General features: G+C 39.1%; 1 protein-coding gene across 1 annotated transcript in view; it reads right to left on the reverse strand.

The window, feature by feature from the left end:
* The window catches only part of PDSS2 (prenyl (decaprenyl) diphosphate synthase, subunit 2), a 143,287-nt gene that overhangs the window by 4,466 nt on the left and 126,296 nt on the right, over positions 1 to 12,525 (reverse strand). Inside the window, exons 6-7 of the mRNA XM_009893860.1 lie at positions 12,170 to 12,301; positions 6,669 to 6,704 (exon numbers count right to left, since the gene is read on the reverse strand). Coding sequence (XP_009892162.1) covers positions 6,669 to 6,704; positions 12,170 to 12,301 — 168 coding nt within the window. The remainder of the gene's footprint in view (positions 1 to 6,668; positions 6,705 to 12,169; positions 12,302 to 12,525) is intronic.

Genomic DNA, 12,525 nt, shown 5'->3' on the forward strand with positions numbered 1-12,525 from the left:
ATGTGCTTAAATACTTAATAAAGTAAGGGACAGTCTGAATTTGGATTAACAACCTTGATAGGGTCTACACAGCTTTTAGATTCTACTGATCTGTTATAAATATACAAAGAGTAATGAAACAGTGATGGTGAATCTCAAACCAACCACTACTTTCATATATGGTACTAAACAGTCATCCAACAAGTTGCCTCTAACCAGATTTGACAACATTCAACTAGATTCAAATGAATGACTAACAGGTCAAGAGGTCCACATACTGTTTTTCTGACGTTTCAACTAGACTCTTTTTCCTTCATAGTTAGTTATCTACACACATGTTTTTTTCTTGAAGCAGTGTGTCCTTGCAGCAAAGGTCATCAACCACTTCTTGGGCTGTATTAACAAGTGTATTCAGCAGGCAATTACTGCCCCCTATTTGCGGCTTGTTGGGACTGTGTCTGAAGCACTGTGCCCAATTCTGGGCGTCCCACTAAGTGAAAGACATTGCCATACTGCAGCAAGTGCAGCAGGAGGCTACCCAGACAATACCGGGCCAGAGCAGCACACGGTCTACCAGGAAATGCTGGGAATTGCTTAGATCAGCCTTAAAAAGAGAAGGCTGTTATTGCTGTCCCAACCACATCATGGTCAAGTGCAGAGGTGTCAGAACTGGACCCTTCTCAAAGGTGTATGTGGAAGGGATGGGAGGCAATGGGCACAGGTTGCAGCATGGGAAATGCTGATAAGACCCAAGGAAATTCTTTTCCACTGGTAGAGAAGTCAAGCACTAGAACAGGATGCTTGCGCTGGCTGTGAAATCTCTGTCCTTGCAGATACTCAAAACTCAGCTGAGCAAACCCATACTGGCTCTGCACTGAGCGAGAGGTTGGATCAGACATGCCCCAGAGGTCCCTTCCAACTTATATTATCGCATGATTCTGTGAATAAAGTAAGAGTTCAAAGTACTAGGTTTCCCAGTCTCTTTGTTTCAAAAAGGCAAAGAGAAAAATCCTCATCCATACCACAGCAGGTAAGTATTTGCCTTTCAGATCAACTGTTCTGGATTGCTGTTGGACAGAATGGCTTGTCTGAGGGCAGTGAGAGATCAGAGGCAAGCTGGGGACTGCGGGATTTTGGAGACTGAAGAATTAAAGGAGACAAAAACTAAGCAAGTGTTCAAGTACAAAGACAACTAACTTCAAATCTTGTCTGCTGAGATACTTCCGCTTTATTTCCTAGCCAAAGGAAAGACGACTCCTTTCAGAGAGCTCTACCTGTAGGAAACAACAAATTGGGGGAGGGAGGGGGAAGACTCTCTTAATACATGGCGAATGTTTTGGCTGTACTAGACCTTATATGCAAAGTAAAAATGGAAACACTGAAACTCTTTTTTTTTTTTTTTTGGCAATGGTCAAACTTACGATTAATTAAGTGATAAGATATCAACAAGTAACTTCAGAATATTTAATTTCTTATATACCGAAATCTTCAAACATCATGCATTCTCTCTGATCTTGAAGTGAGTCAAAACATTCTACATTTCTGAAGCACTCACTGAAACAAAAAGAAACCCCAATACACAAAATTTAAATTGATCTGTGGCCAAGTGACTGAATAATGCTCTAAGAGTTGGCAGTGTTCTGCACTAGCTTTTGACCACCATGTTCAATAAGCACTGATGTTTTAGACTGCTGAAACGTTACCTTGAAAAGGCACTGACATGTTTCACAGCTAGCAGATCAACTTTGTCAATTTTTTTCTTTGTTTTTTTAAGTACCTTGAAATATCTCAGCATCTCCTCACAGTTTTTGTAGCTGGACACAGGGTTATGCTCCTCCTTCTCAAAATGGGCTGGACAACCATTTGAATGCATCCCTTCATAATGTCATAAGATACATTTATTTTTTTAATAATCTTTGTTGCCTATAGATGTAGAATGATATGCCACTTGAAATTGGAGCAGTAAATGTATTTATTCAATATTTTCGTAGAAACTTTTTCTAAATAAAAGGTAAAGAAATGCATCTTTTAAAGGGCATAAGCACCCTGTAGAAACTTCCATTAGTAGTACCGCTCATCTGACAAATAGAAAAATTCTCTTTTTCCTTAAACTCAAAACCACTCTATCTAGGAAGAGACCAAATCTGGACAGTCACCCCCAGTAGCAGAGGAAAGATGGCTTGCTTACAGGGAACGCTGCTACTCCAGCTGTTATGCAGTTCTTGTAGTACACTTTGCCAAAAAATTACAAGTCATTCCGAGACACTGATTGATTGTACAGACCCTTTAATATTTTAGAAGAGACACCAACTCCTCCTCCTTACGCCTTGCCATGGTCTTTCACTATGAACTTACAAGGCCCACTAGCTTTTAAATCTAGACAATGGTAGTTATGCGATGCCTTTTTAGCAAAATCTTAAATCACATTAATGAAAATAGTGATTGTTAATTGTCATCTTAGCATACACAAGCAATTAACTTGATATTTATGTTAAAAGATGTGATAGTTGTTTGCTTTAATGAAGCAAAAGTTGTGCTGGATTCTCACCCCAAAGAAGCCATGGAAAATACCCACTGATTAAAAACAAAGATGCAACTGATTATTGGTACTGGATGTACACCTTGATCATTCAGATATGGTTAATTCCAACAAAGGAGAAAATTGCTTCTTCTGAATGGTTGTGGCTGCTTTTGTAATATTACTAACACAGCTAAAAAGCCCTATATTCATTAAATCACTGACTATTCTGTTTTTTTTTTGTTTTTTTTTTTTTTTAATATACACAATAAAAGGAATTAATGACAGCGGCTGCTCCAAAACAAACAAGAAATTTTAGTGGAAAACTGCCACAGGTCATAAGCATCAATAAACAACAACCCTCTGTTTTTAACTCTTTGCTGCATTTCAGGAGCAAGAGAGAGAATAGTCTCCAGCCTACAGTCCCATGACACATCTCACAATGAGTCTCTGGCATTTAAACAAACAGAACTGTGGGACCGCTGTCATTTACACCCCGGGACTGGAAAACTGCTCTGCAGACAGCACTGCAGGAGGATGAACGCACTAACGGTGGGAAGTCAATGGTGAGCTGGGGAAGGGGAACCATGCGACTCTTGCTAACGCAACTGGATGGCACTGCGTTATTGTTATTTATTAGCTGCACGACAGTAGGCTACCGCTGAGAATCCTGCTTGTTTCTGGATGTGACCTTTCCCATTTTTCTTCTCTCTCTTTCCTACCATATGGGAAGTCAAGACATTAGTGCCACGCAGTGAAAGGCTGGATCCACCACTTCTTGACTCATGCCAGTTCCAGTACAGTACAAAATCTGCTCCCTGTGTTAATGTCATTGCACAGCGTTTCATATACAAACCAAAAAAGTATGTCACAGCGTACCATGCTGATGTACCGTATTTCCCATGCCAGTTTGGATGAAGGGCCTCTATAACAGACAGCAGAGCTCATGGACAGGGTGGCAGTACAAAAAAAATTAAAAAGTTTTGCTATGTCCCCTTTCATTTGACTTCATTTATCTTTTCTGAATATTCCATTTAGAAAAATGGCAAAGCCTTGCAGTAACATAGCTGTTGCCTGCAAAATACAGGATTTATTTCTTTGTTTAGCCTTATCTTGTAATTTTTCTAGAGTCTTGGCCAGGAAACAAGAATTATTCCTAGCTTACTTCTGCTACAAGTTGTGCCTTTGTAACACTCATTTAACAAGTCTGTATAATTCCAAGCACCATTAAGGCCTTGACTTCAGTGGAGAGTTTTTAATCAATATTATAAAATAGTAACAAATAAATTGAGAATCTCAATTTGTTGTTTTAGAATTGCACAGCTTATCTTGCATGCAAAGTAGATGTAAAAGGTACAAAAGCTTTTTGATTTTAAAAAGTCTGAGATTTTTGCCAAAATCCACATACAAATGAGGGTGACAGGAAAGCTGCTGTCTCTTTCAAGGACATACATGAATTTTGTCCCTGCCACATATTGGTACTTTCTCTTTTGTTATCCGACAAACACCACTAAAACAGAGCTGAAACTACTTTTTCATATCTGGAAGAGACTTTCAAACACCACAATGATGGATCAATAACGTGCCTGGATGCAGTATAATGGTGTAAGAAAAAAAGAGTGAAACATTCTGATACTAACGTGGGAAAATACATTCAGAAACACAGACCTTAAAATAAGCCTTTTGTGATATCAAAGTCCTTCAGATAAAAAGATTAACAAAAGCTGGGAGAAAAAAACTGCTAAAAATTTTTGAAGAACATAGTGACCTTATTGACATGACAGTCTCAGACATAATTAAATTAATAGAAAGCTTTTCATTTCTATATTTATGTCAGAGCCCTCACTAAATTTACTAGTACCATCTAGATATTTTTTTGTCAGTGAAAAAAACATCAGGGATACCATTTTAATATAACGTGCATCAAAAGAACAATTCAAAATCTTGAACAGTCTCAAAATTGAAATACAATAAGACCTTTGCCTTTTAAGGAAGCATGTCAAATGGCTTAATTTCTCAAATTTACCTTAATTTATTATTTTAATTAAAAGCCACAGGAAGTAAGGTAAAATATTCTTAAACAGGCTGAACAGCTAACAATTTTTGTATACATATATTTATGAATTCAACTAAAGTAACAACATTGTTATCTCAACTAAGTGGCACACTGAGGTTCATAATAAAAATTAACAAAAACAAGGCAAATTTCCAGAAGTTCTACAGCTAGTTTTGGTGACTTTCGCTTTTACAAAATTAAAGAGAAGCTGTTTCAGAGACTCAATGAGAAGCCAGTCCCCAAATTTGATTAGGAATATTAAAGTAATTCTAGCAACTGAAGAGAAAGATGAGAAGGGACCTTGATGCTGGGAAGAAAATGACCAAACGTGCAAAACACTGACTCCAGTGATGTAGAAATAAAGACATCACGGCAAAGGGCAAAACCCGAAATACTAATTTGTACTGCACAATGTGCCTTCTAATTGGCTGTGTGCACGGACTGGCCAAGCTACTATGATGGGATAAGCTACAGGTTACTGGGTTCATTTAGCATGGATGTAACTAATGGCCACTTTTATTTTAAACGAAGAAACATAGAAGAGAGGGACACAACATCACAGTTTTGAGAACAACTTCTACAAAACCCCAAAGTTGATTATAGTTTGAGCTCACAAACAACACGGAGAATTTTTCACTATCATTACTAAAGTCATAATGTCCGTGCTTATGTAAGCGATGACTACTTGGAGCTAGTAAAATTACATGCTTCCTGGCTGAAGTCAATTGCACAAAATACAACACTTGAAGAAGGGCTTTTCCCCTTCCTTCCTTTTATTCAAGTGTCCAAGTTGCCTAGGCACTCTATAAGTTTTTCAATTTAATCAGAAGGATCCAAAATATGAAATAATCTAAGTCAAAATACAGAATATACTGATAAATATTTAATTCAGCAAAACCATTTTAGATTATTATTTTTCCTTTTTTAATTATGGAAATTACACTGGGCAGATCACAATTGTAACAATTAAAAGGAGAAAATCCATTCTGGACTTACAAAAGCAAATAACCTAACTTAACCATTCGCAGAAGTGTCTCACGTACTCAGACATATTTGAAGAAGAAAATCAGTGCTCTGAGCTGTGATCTAGAAAGTCACAGCTGTATCAGTTTCTTCTATTGTAGAAAAACCCAAAAGCACAATAATTTTAAATAGCAAGATAAGGTTGAGATCTTTTTTATGGTCTAATAGGAAGGAAGGACAGAGAGCTTTTTAATAACCCAAATTACAAATTTTCTTAATACAGCATAGTTATAATAAAAACGTTTGACCTATACATGCGTGTTAGCCTTATGTACTAGCAGCAATCAGTGATAGCTGTAACTCTTCAGGCCGCAGTTCAAGAAGCAATTCTTAATCATGCGTGGGGCTCAATGATTTATATATTATTTCCCATTGATTCTGGAGATAAGTAGATCATGAGGGACCCGATAATTAAGATTTGGAACAAGTCAGGCTTGTGCTCAGTGAGCAAGTTGGGGACACAACCTCATCTTCTGTCTCCAGCACAAGAAAGTTGTGCTCCAGTATTTAACCAGGGGAACCTTCTCAGCCATCTCCCACAGCTCTCGAAGAGCTTTATGGTGTCCCAGCTACTTTCAGCAGATAAGCTAGTTAGTTCAGGTCTGCTTTTACTATAAAGCAGTCCCAGTAGCAAACGCAGTGGTAACGGGGACTGGAAGAAACACAAATTATTATAAAATGTATTTGTGTGTATTTTTTAATAGATGGCAATAAGGTGAGATTAAAAATGTAACAGCATACACTATCGATATAGAGAAACAGCTGATAGGAGCTAATCTGCAAATCACTGCAGAAAAAGACGACAGCAAAAGACATCAGAAGTCTTGTTTCTAAACTAAGTTTGGGGAAGTAAATGGTATAAATAATGGCAAAAATTATTAAATAGCTACATTTGATACTAACACTACAGCTCACTGTTACTGGCTTTCTAACATCATGAAATTGCACAAGCCATTCTCTCTCTCTCCATATACACATGCACAAATTATAACTTGACTTTAATACGGAAGTTACTCTCTGTCAAGAATATCCTTGAAAATATTAAAGGAAACATTAAAAAATAATAAATAGATTTAAATATAATTTACCAACCTTCTTGTAGTCCATTATATTTCCTTTTCCTTGTGCCTTAAAGAGAAGGAAAGATTTTATATAAGACATTATATACTACAAACTAGAGTTATGAGAATAGAGAATGCAATTAATAGAGCTACTACTTTAAACACAAACAACTTTCTTTAGAAGTCTGATGCAGAAAAACCTAAACCAAAACCAAATGTGTTACCAGCTTATACAACATGGTTCTGTTTCAGGTAAGAGCTGCATATACTCAGTGTAATTTTTAGGGGTTTTATTACGACTTATAGTTAAACATTTGTTGAATCCAAAATTATTTGGTCTTACGAAATCTTGCTGTTTTCATTAATCTCTCCCATGAGATTCTGAAATAAACTGTATTTCATATCATCAATAACAGGATTTAATTTCTTAAAAGAGAACTCTCTCTGTATCTATAGTGATTTGTACACAGTTAATAGTCTAGAGCTCTCAAAAGAGGATGTGAGGACCACGTCAGCACTATTAGACCTAAGTTAGATATGCTAATTGTGCTTTTGGTTTAGAATTGTATTTAAGTATACAGCATCACCCTTTACTTAAGCAGCAGATACATACAACCTATGATGCCCAGCACTTTCAGAAAGAAGTATGAATACACTATAAATTTATTCTTGTCCAGATGCAGAAAGTACGCAGACCAAGTTCCTCAATTTTGTCAAAGGGTGATGCAGAAGAGATGTCTATGTCTTTCTCACCCAGTGGCAGTGCTCTGCCAAAACCAGAAGTATTCCTGCTTAACCAACCTGGAGCCCTTTCCTTAGGTGAGATTGAGCTGTGTCATTATCACCTCATCCAAATCCAGCTCTTCTCTTTTCAGGCACATTGGGGAAAAAACTCCACTGTTTCTTTCCCTCTAACCTCCACAAGGGAAGATCACAAACCCCAGTTCTTCTGTAATGTGTCTCCTGAAAGGATGTAGATTAGGACCACTACCTCTCTGGGTCCTCTGTGGGGACTTCAGAGAGCAGCCAAGAGGAGGAGGACAACTGGCATAAGGAGAAGAGCTGAAGGCTGCAGTGAAGAGGAATGAACATTACGTGGCAAGCACATCTTGGAAGAGACGCTGCCGAGATAGCACAGATTTGGAAAATAAATTGTTTTGTAAGGGAGGAAAAATAAAATAGAGAAAAGAACCAATGAGGGGCTAAGGAAGCAGAACAGGAATCAAAACAGCAGATAACAAAACTGATTTCACTGAAGGAGAAAAGAGACTGATCCACAAAACCTCTTTACTACTCTCTTTAAGCTTCTTAAGAATCAGCTTTTCTGGAATGCATATTAAGAAAACAGCCTGATAGCATTTGGGAGTAGCAAAACCACTGCCAATAACTACTTCCTTATTTGTGTATTGCCATCTCTTTGATTTGCCAACTTTTATGCGTACCGGTTGGATCTTACGACTTCTTCAAGATAAATCTAGTAGTTATATTGTATATCAGAACATACCAAAAATATGTTCTTTAACAAATGGTTGCCTATATGCAGATTCACACTGCAGCAGAGAATTTGCCAACACGTTTGAGGAAGATGCTTTCTAGTCTTAGCAATACTCGAAGAGGTGCGCTCAGCGTGCCTCCCCCTGCATACAATACACATTACAAACAGCAAGAATGTTTTCTCATGCTCTGTTCCTCTCGAGCATACAAGTCAACGGCAGTTGTGCTTCTCCAAGCAGCAACCCTACCTAATCTGTTTCCTAAGCCTTCTTTACAACAAGTGCACCTCTGCTTTTTTTTTTTTTCTTTTCTTTCTTTTTATCCTCACAGTAGTTCAGCTCTTTGACTTTTACTGACCCCGATTTTGGACACACAGATTTTTTCTTTCCCTTTTACATCAGACTTCTGCATCTGGTTTAGGTTCCTCAAAGGTATTAAGCCTGACTTGCAAAAGGCATGCACTCCTGTCAAACTTGGCTAACTTTCTAGGTCTCACTGCTTGGCTGGGGAGCTCAGCCTCTGCATGTGGGGTCTCAGGGCCCTCAAAGAAAAGCATCTGCTTGCCTGCATATTAGAGACATTAACAGCCAGCTCAGCCCAGCCTTCCTCCTGAACATCAAAGATCACCACGTGCCAGTAGTGAGGGACAATTATACCATGACATTCTTCATTAATAAATGAGGTGGTGTGAAATCAACTCACCTTGCCAGGAAGAAGGATACCTGAATCCCCCGTGAAATTACTCAAAATGCATCAGATAAGCAGACCACAAGTGGATGGTTTAAGACAAAGTTTTTTTGGTGCAGGTTTTCAGATGTTTTCCAAGATTGATTTTTTTCTTTCTCAGATGAGATGGTCCCTTTCACATGTCTTAAAACCTATACTTGAGAAATGCTTGATAAAGCAATTGATAAATGCTTTTCTTCCAGCCTTGCTTCTTCTGAGAAAGCTCAGAAATATACGGTGAAAGGTGCACAGATTACCCTGGCCTAGATGAGATGGGTCTAGTTTCTGACTTACTCCTTTTTAAAATTACAAATGGTATGAGCTAAAATGGATTCTAGACCTGATCTTGAGGGATTCCACTTTATTTCTTCGCTCAGACTTTGACCTTTTGTACCTCACTGCTTAGATGCTGGATGCCTGTTGAAGCCAGAGAATTTTTGCTCTTGTCTAGTGAGAGGTATCAAGTGGCTAAAAGTGACCAAATCTTCTGTCTTTTGACCCCCAGTAAATCCTCCATCCTATAATCCTGGTTTATCTGCAAAATTTTAAGAATATGGGGCTTTCCAAAAGCTCAGTGGGACTGCATTCAGCAACTATTACACCCTTCATCTGAAGAGCACTCAAGTATTTCTTTGCCTGTCTACTGGTGTTTCCGAGGAACCATTTAAGACCATGGTTGGTTTTTTTTCCTTTGTTTGTTTTGTTCTGTTTTTGTTTTTAAACCTTTCGGGACTCTACTCCAACCCATACTGCTTTTAAAATAGACACTTGACCAAACAGTTCATTCAGCATTTTAATTTTAAATGCACAAAAGTGGAGGGTGTTGGTGGTGAGGTCAGTGACAGTAGGTGAGACTTGGGTCTTTATGGATCATTCGTGTGTTTTTATATATATATACACACCCCCATGTATATACACTAATGTACACATACGTACACATTCTTTTCCTCCTATGACAAGGCTTCCCCCTATATGCATCCCAAGTCCCTTTTAAGGCAGTCTAAATTTCATCAAAATCAGAACCTAATCTTCTCAAAACACATTCTATTTAGCATTGATATAACCTTCTGCACCTGGATATCCGATACGTTTTGCTCCTTCCAAATGAAGAGACAAGGGGGCTTTGAAAAGGTCTTCAGCTCAGCAGCAGAAAGGTGCATGTGGCTACCTCCACTAAAGGGCTACGTTGGGAACAACTGTATCTGGATCTCTGACATGAGAACTGTGGTGAGACAATCACTCAAGTTCTGGGCACTTCACAGCAGTTCAGGCATCCTTCATGATGTCTCTGAAGACTGCTTTCATCCAAGATATGCATGAAAGGCACCGAGTCCCAGTCATGTGCTTTCTAAGCAGTATATCACTGTGGAGGCTGTTAGGTACAATGGGCTCACCACCTCCACTTTCTTAAACTCCAAGACCTTTCTGCAGGAGGAGGAAGCTATCAAGACGAGGTGCTGCCTTCAATCCATCGTATGAATGCTTATATGGGCAAACAGTCAAAGGAGAAAGTCAAACTACTTAGCAGTAACTACAGGTCCATAACATGATTTCCATATGCGTAGTCATAACTCAGCTACTAAGAACAATTCTACCTGACAGGGACTGAGTGCACCGTGCATGCTTTGCCTATTTAAACCATACAAATGACATTGCACAAGAGGGTGGCTTATGAGCATACTCTTACCAGTACTGCCAAAATGCCTCTGGTTTGAGCGCTTGGCCTAGGCTGAATGTCACACAGTGAATGTGACTATGGATGACATCTCAAAGAGCCTGTAGTTAATGAAAGGCAATTTTCCTCTCTAAATCAACACAAGCCAAAAAAGGCTCCTGGACTAGGCGTTCCACTTTGTATTTAGCTAAAGTAGCAGTTAGTAGATGCTTTTGCATAGTGAATATCCCTCCCCCTCCCTCCTCCCCCCTCTTTGATTTTCTCCTCCCTTCAGTAAGAAATGCTTCATTGTTTCTACAATGCCCATTTTTGGTATGAGAATTACTAAGCAGACAGACGGCACTCCTGGAGTCCCACAATCTCCTCTAGATTCTGCAGATGGGAAATTGCTTCAAAGCTTTTGTACGCTATGCTGTGGTAATACCCTTATTCTCCAACTGCAATCATCCGAATCCATTTATATTCAACTCGCATATGAACCTTGTGTCAAGATTACAGAATTCCAAAATTCCTCGTCACACGTTATAAACTACCTAATTTCGAAACGACAAAAGGTTTGCTTCACTTTAAGATCCCCCAACTCCATACTACTGTAAGATTGTAGATTCTGCATATACTTCCCAAAATTTCAATGCTGAAGAGACTATACCTCTTGCTTGAGGTACAGGAAGGCAGGCCGCAACCTGGCCATCATGAACGCAGAACTGGGCAGAGGCTCAGACTCCACGCCCTCTGCCTGAGAGTCCTGCTTTCAAACCAGCAAGGAAAGAAGCCATCGGCAAGCACGTCTTGAATGAATACGCTGGCACAGAGCTAGCTTCTTATCAAAGGCAAAAGTCTTTCTACTGAAGAATCCGTATAACAACTGCAGGAACTTCCAAATGGTACTCATCACAGCTGTTTAGACAGGCAAAACACATCTGACTGATGAAGGAACTCAACAGAATGCCTGATTTTGGCCATTTTTGGTGTCTCTCCCCCTCTGTCTTGTACAGTTAGCTATTTGTGTTTCAACAACACCCAGGAAGCTATCTGAACCCTGCTGTGCTACATGGTACATAAAATAGATCTACACCACACAGCTATCTTACTCTTACTGCCTCCTTCATCTAAGAGTTAGAGGCAGACAGCTGAATTAAGAGAACTGAGAATAAGGACATCAACCAGCTACATCTCACAAATATTTTGTAGTGGTCAGGAAGCCAAGTTTCCTAGATCTTTTCCCCCCCATCCAAAATTACTGTTCCCAGAGCCAAGCTGGCAGAAAGAAATGTGTGCCCACCTTTCAACCACTGTAATGCAAAGTTCTCTCCTTTAAGCTGCCAGTGAAAGTAGCTTTAAGCTAAGACGTGGGACTGCACAAGTAGAGCAGAGGAACAGACATATGCTCCACGCAAACGAATCTGCTTGTTACACCGACACACAGAAGTCTGACAGAGCTTGACTGTCAGGTGCCTAGATTTGCCCCTCTTGAAAGTACGGAAGAGAGAGGTGTTAAGTATTGGAGAGCAGAAGGAACCTCTATATATTGTCTTGTCCATTGTTAGTTTCTAAGGTTCTTCGCAGATTGAAAGTACAGATAGGAAGAGACATACAAATTGCAAAACTATGAAACTCTAAACAATGCTTTAATTTACCTCTCTGATCTGTTTAATCCATGCTTCCCTTCCAAGGAATTCCTGATGCAGGACTGCAGGAGCAGAATTCAAACTGAAGGCCATGGTGTCACTAGAACTTTCTTTAACAAATGGCTGAAGGTCCGAATGTAGCTGAAAGAGAAGAACACCTTACTTCAGTTCCAGGAACAGTCTATTCATATCCACTCACCAAATCAAGGTCCATATCTTCATCCTGTACCTACTTTGTCACTTGTACTTTGGTTGTACTTTTTCAAGTTTGGCAGAGGGAGAGGAAGAGGGGGAAGTACTGCAGTGGTAGAAAGTTGTGGTAAGAGAAGCATGTAGAGAATCTGCAAAGAAATGCATAAATGCCT

This window comes from Charadrius vociferus, unplaced genomic scaffold (genome assembly GCF_000708025.1).
Source record: "Charadrius vociferus isolate BGI_N301 unplaced genomic scaffold, ASM70802v2 scaffold129, whole genome shotgun sequence".
NCBI lineage: Eukaryota > Metazoa > Chordata > Aves > Charadriiformes > Charadriidae > Charadrius > Charadrius vociferus.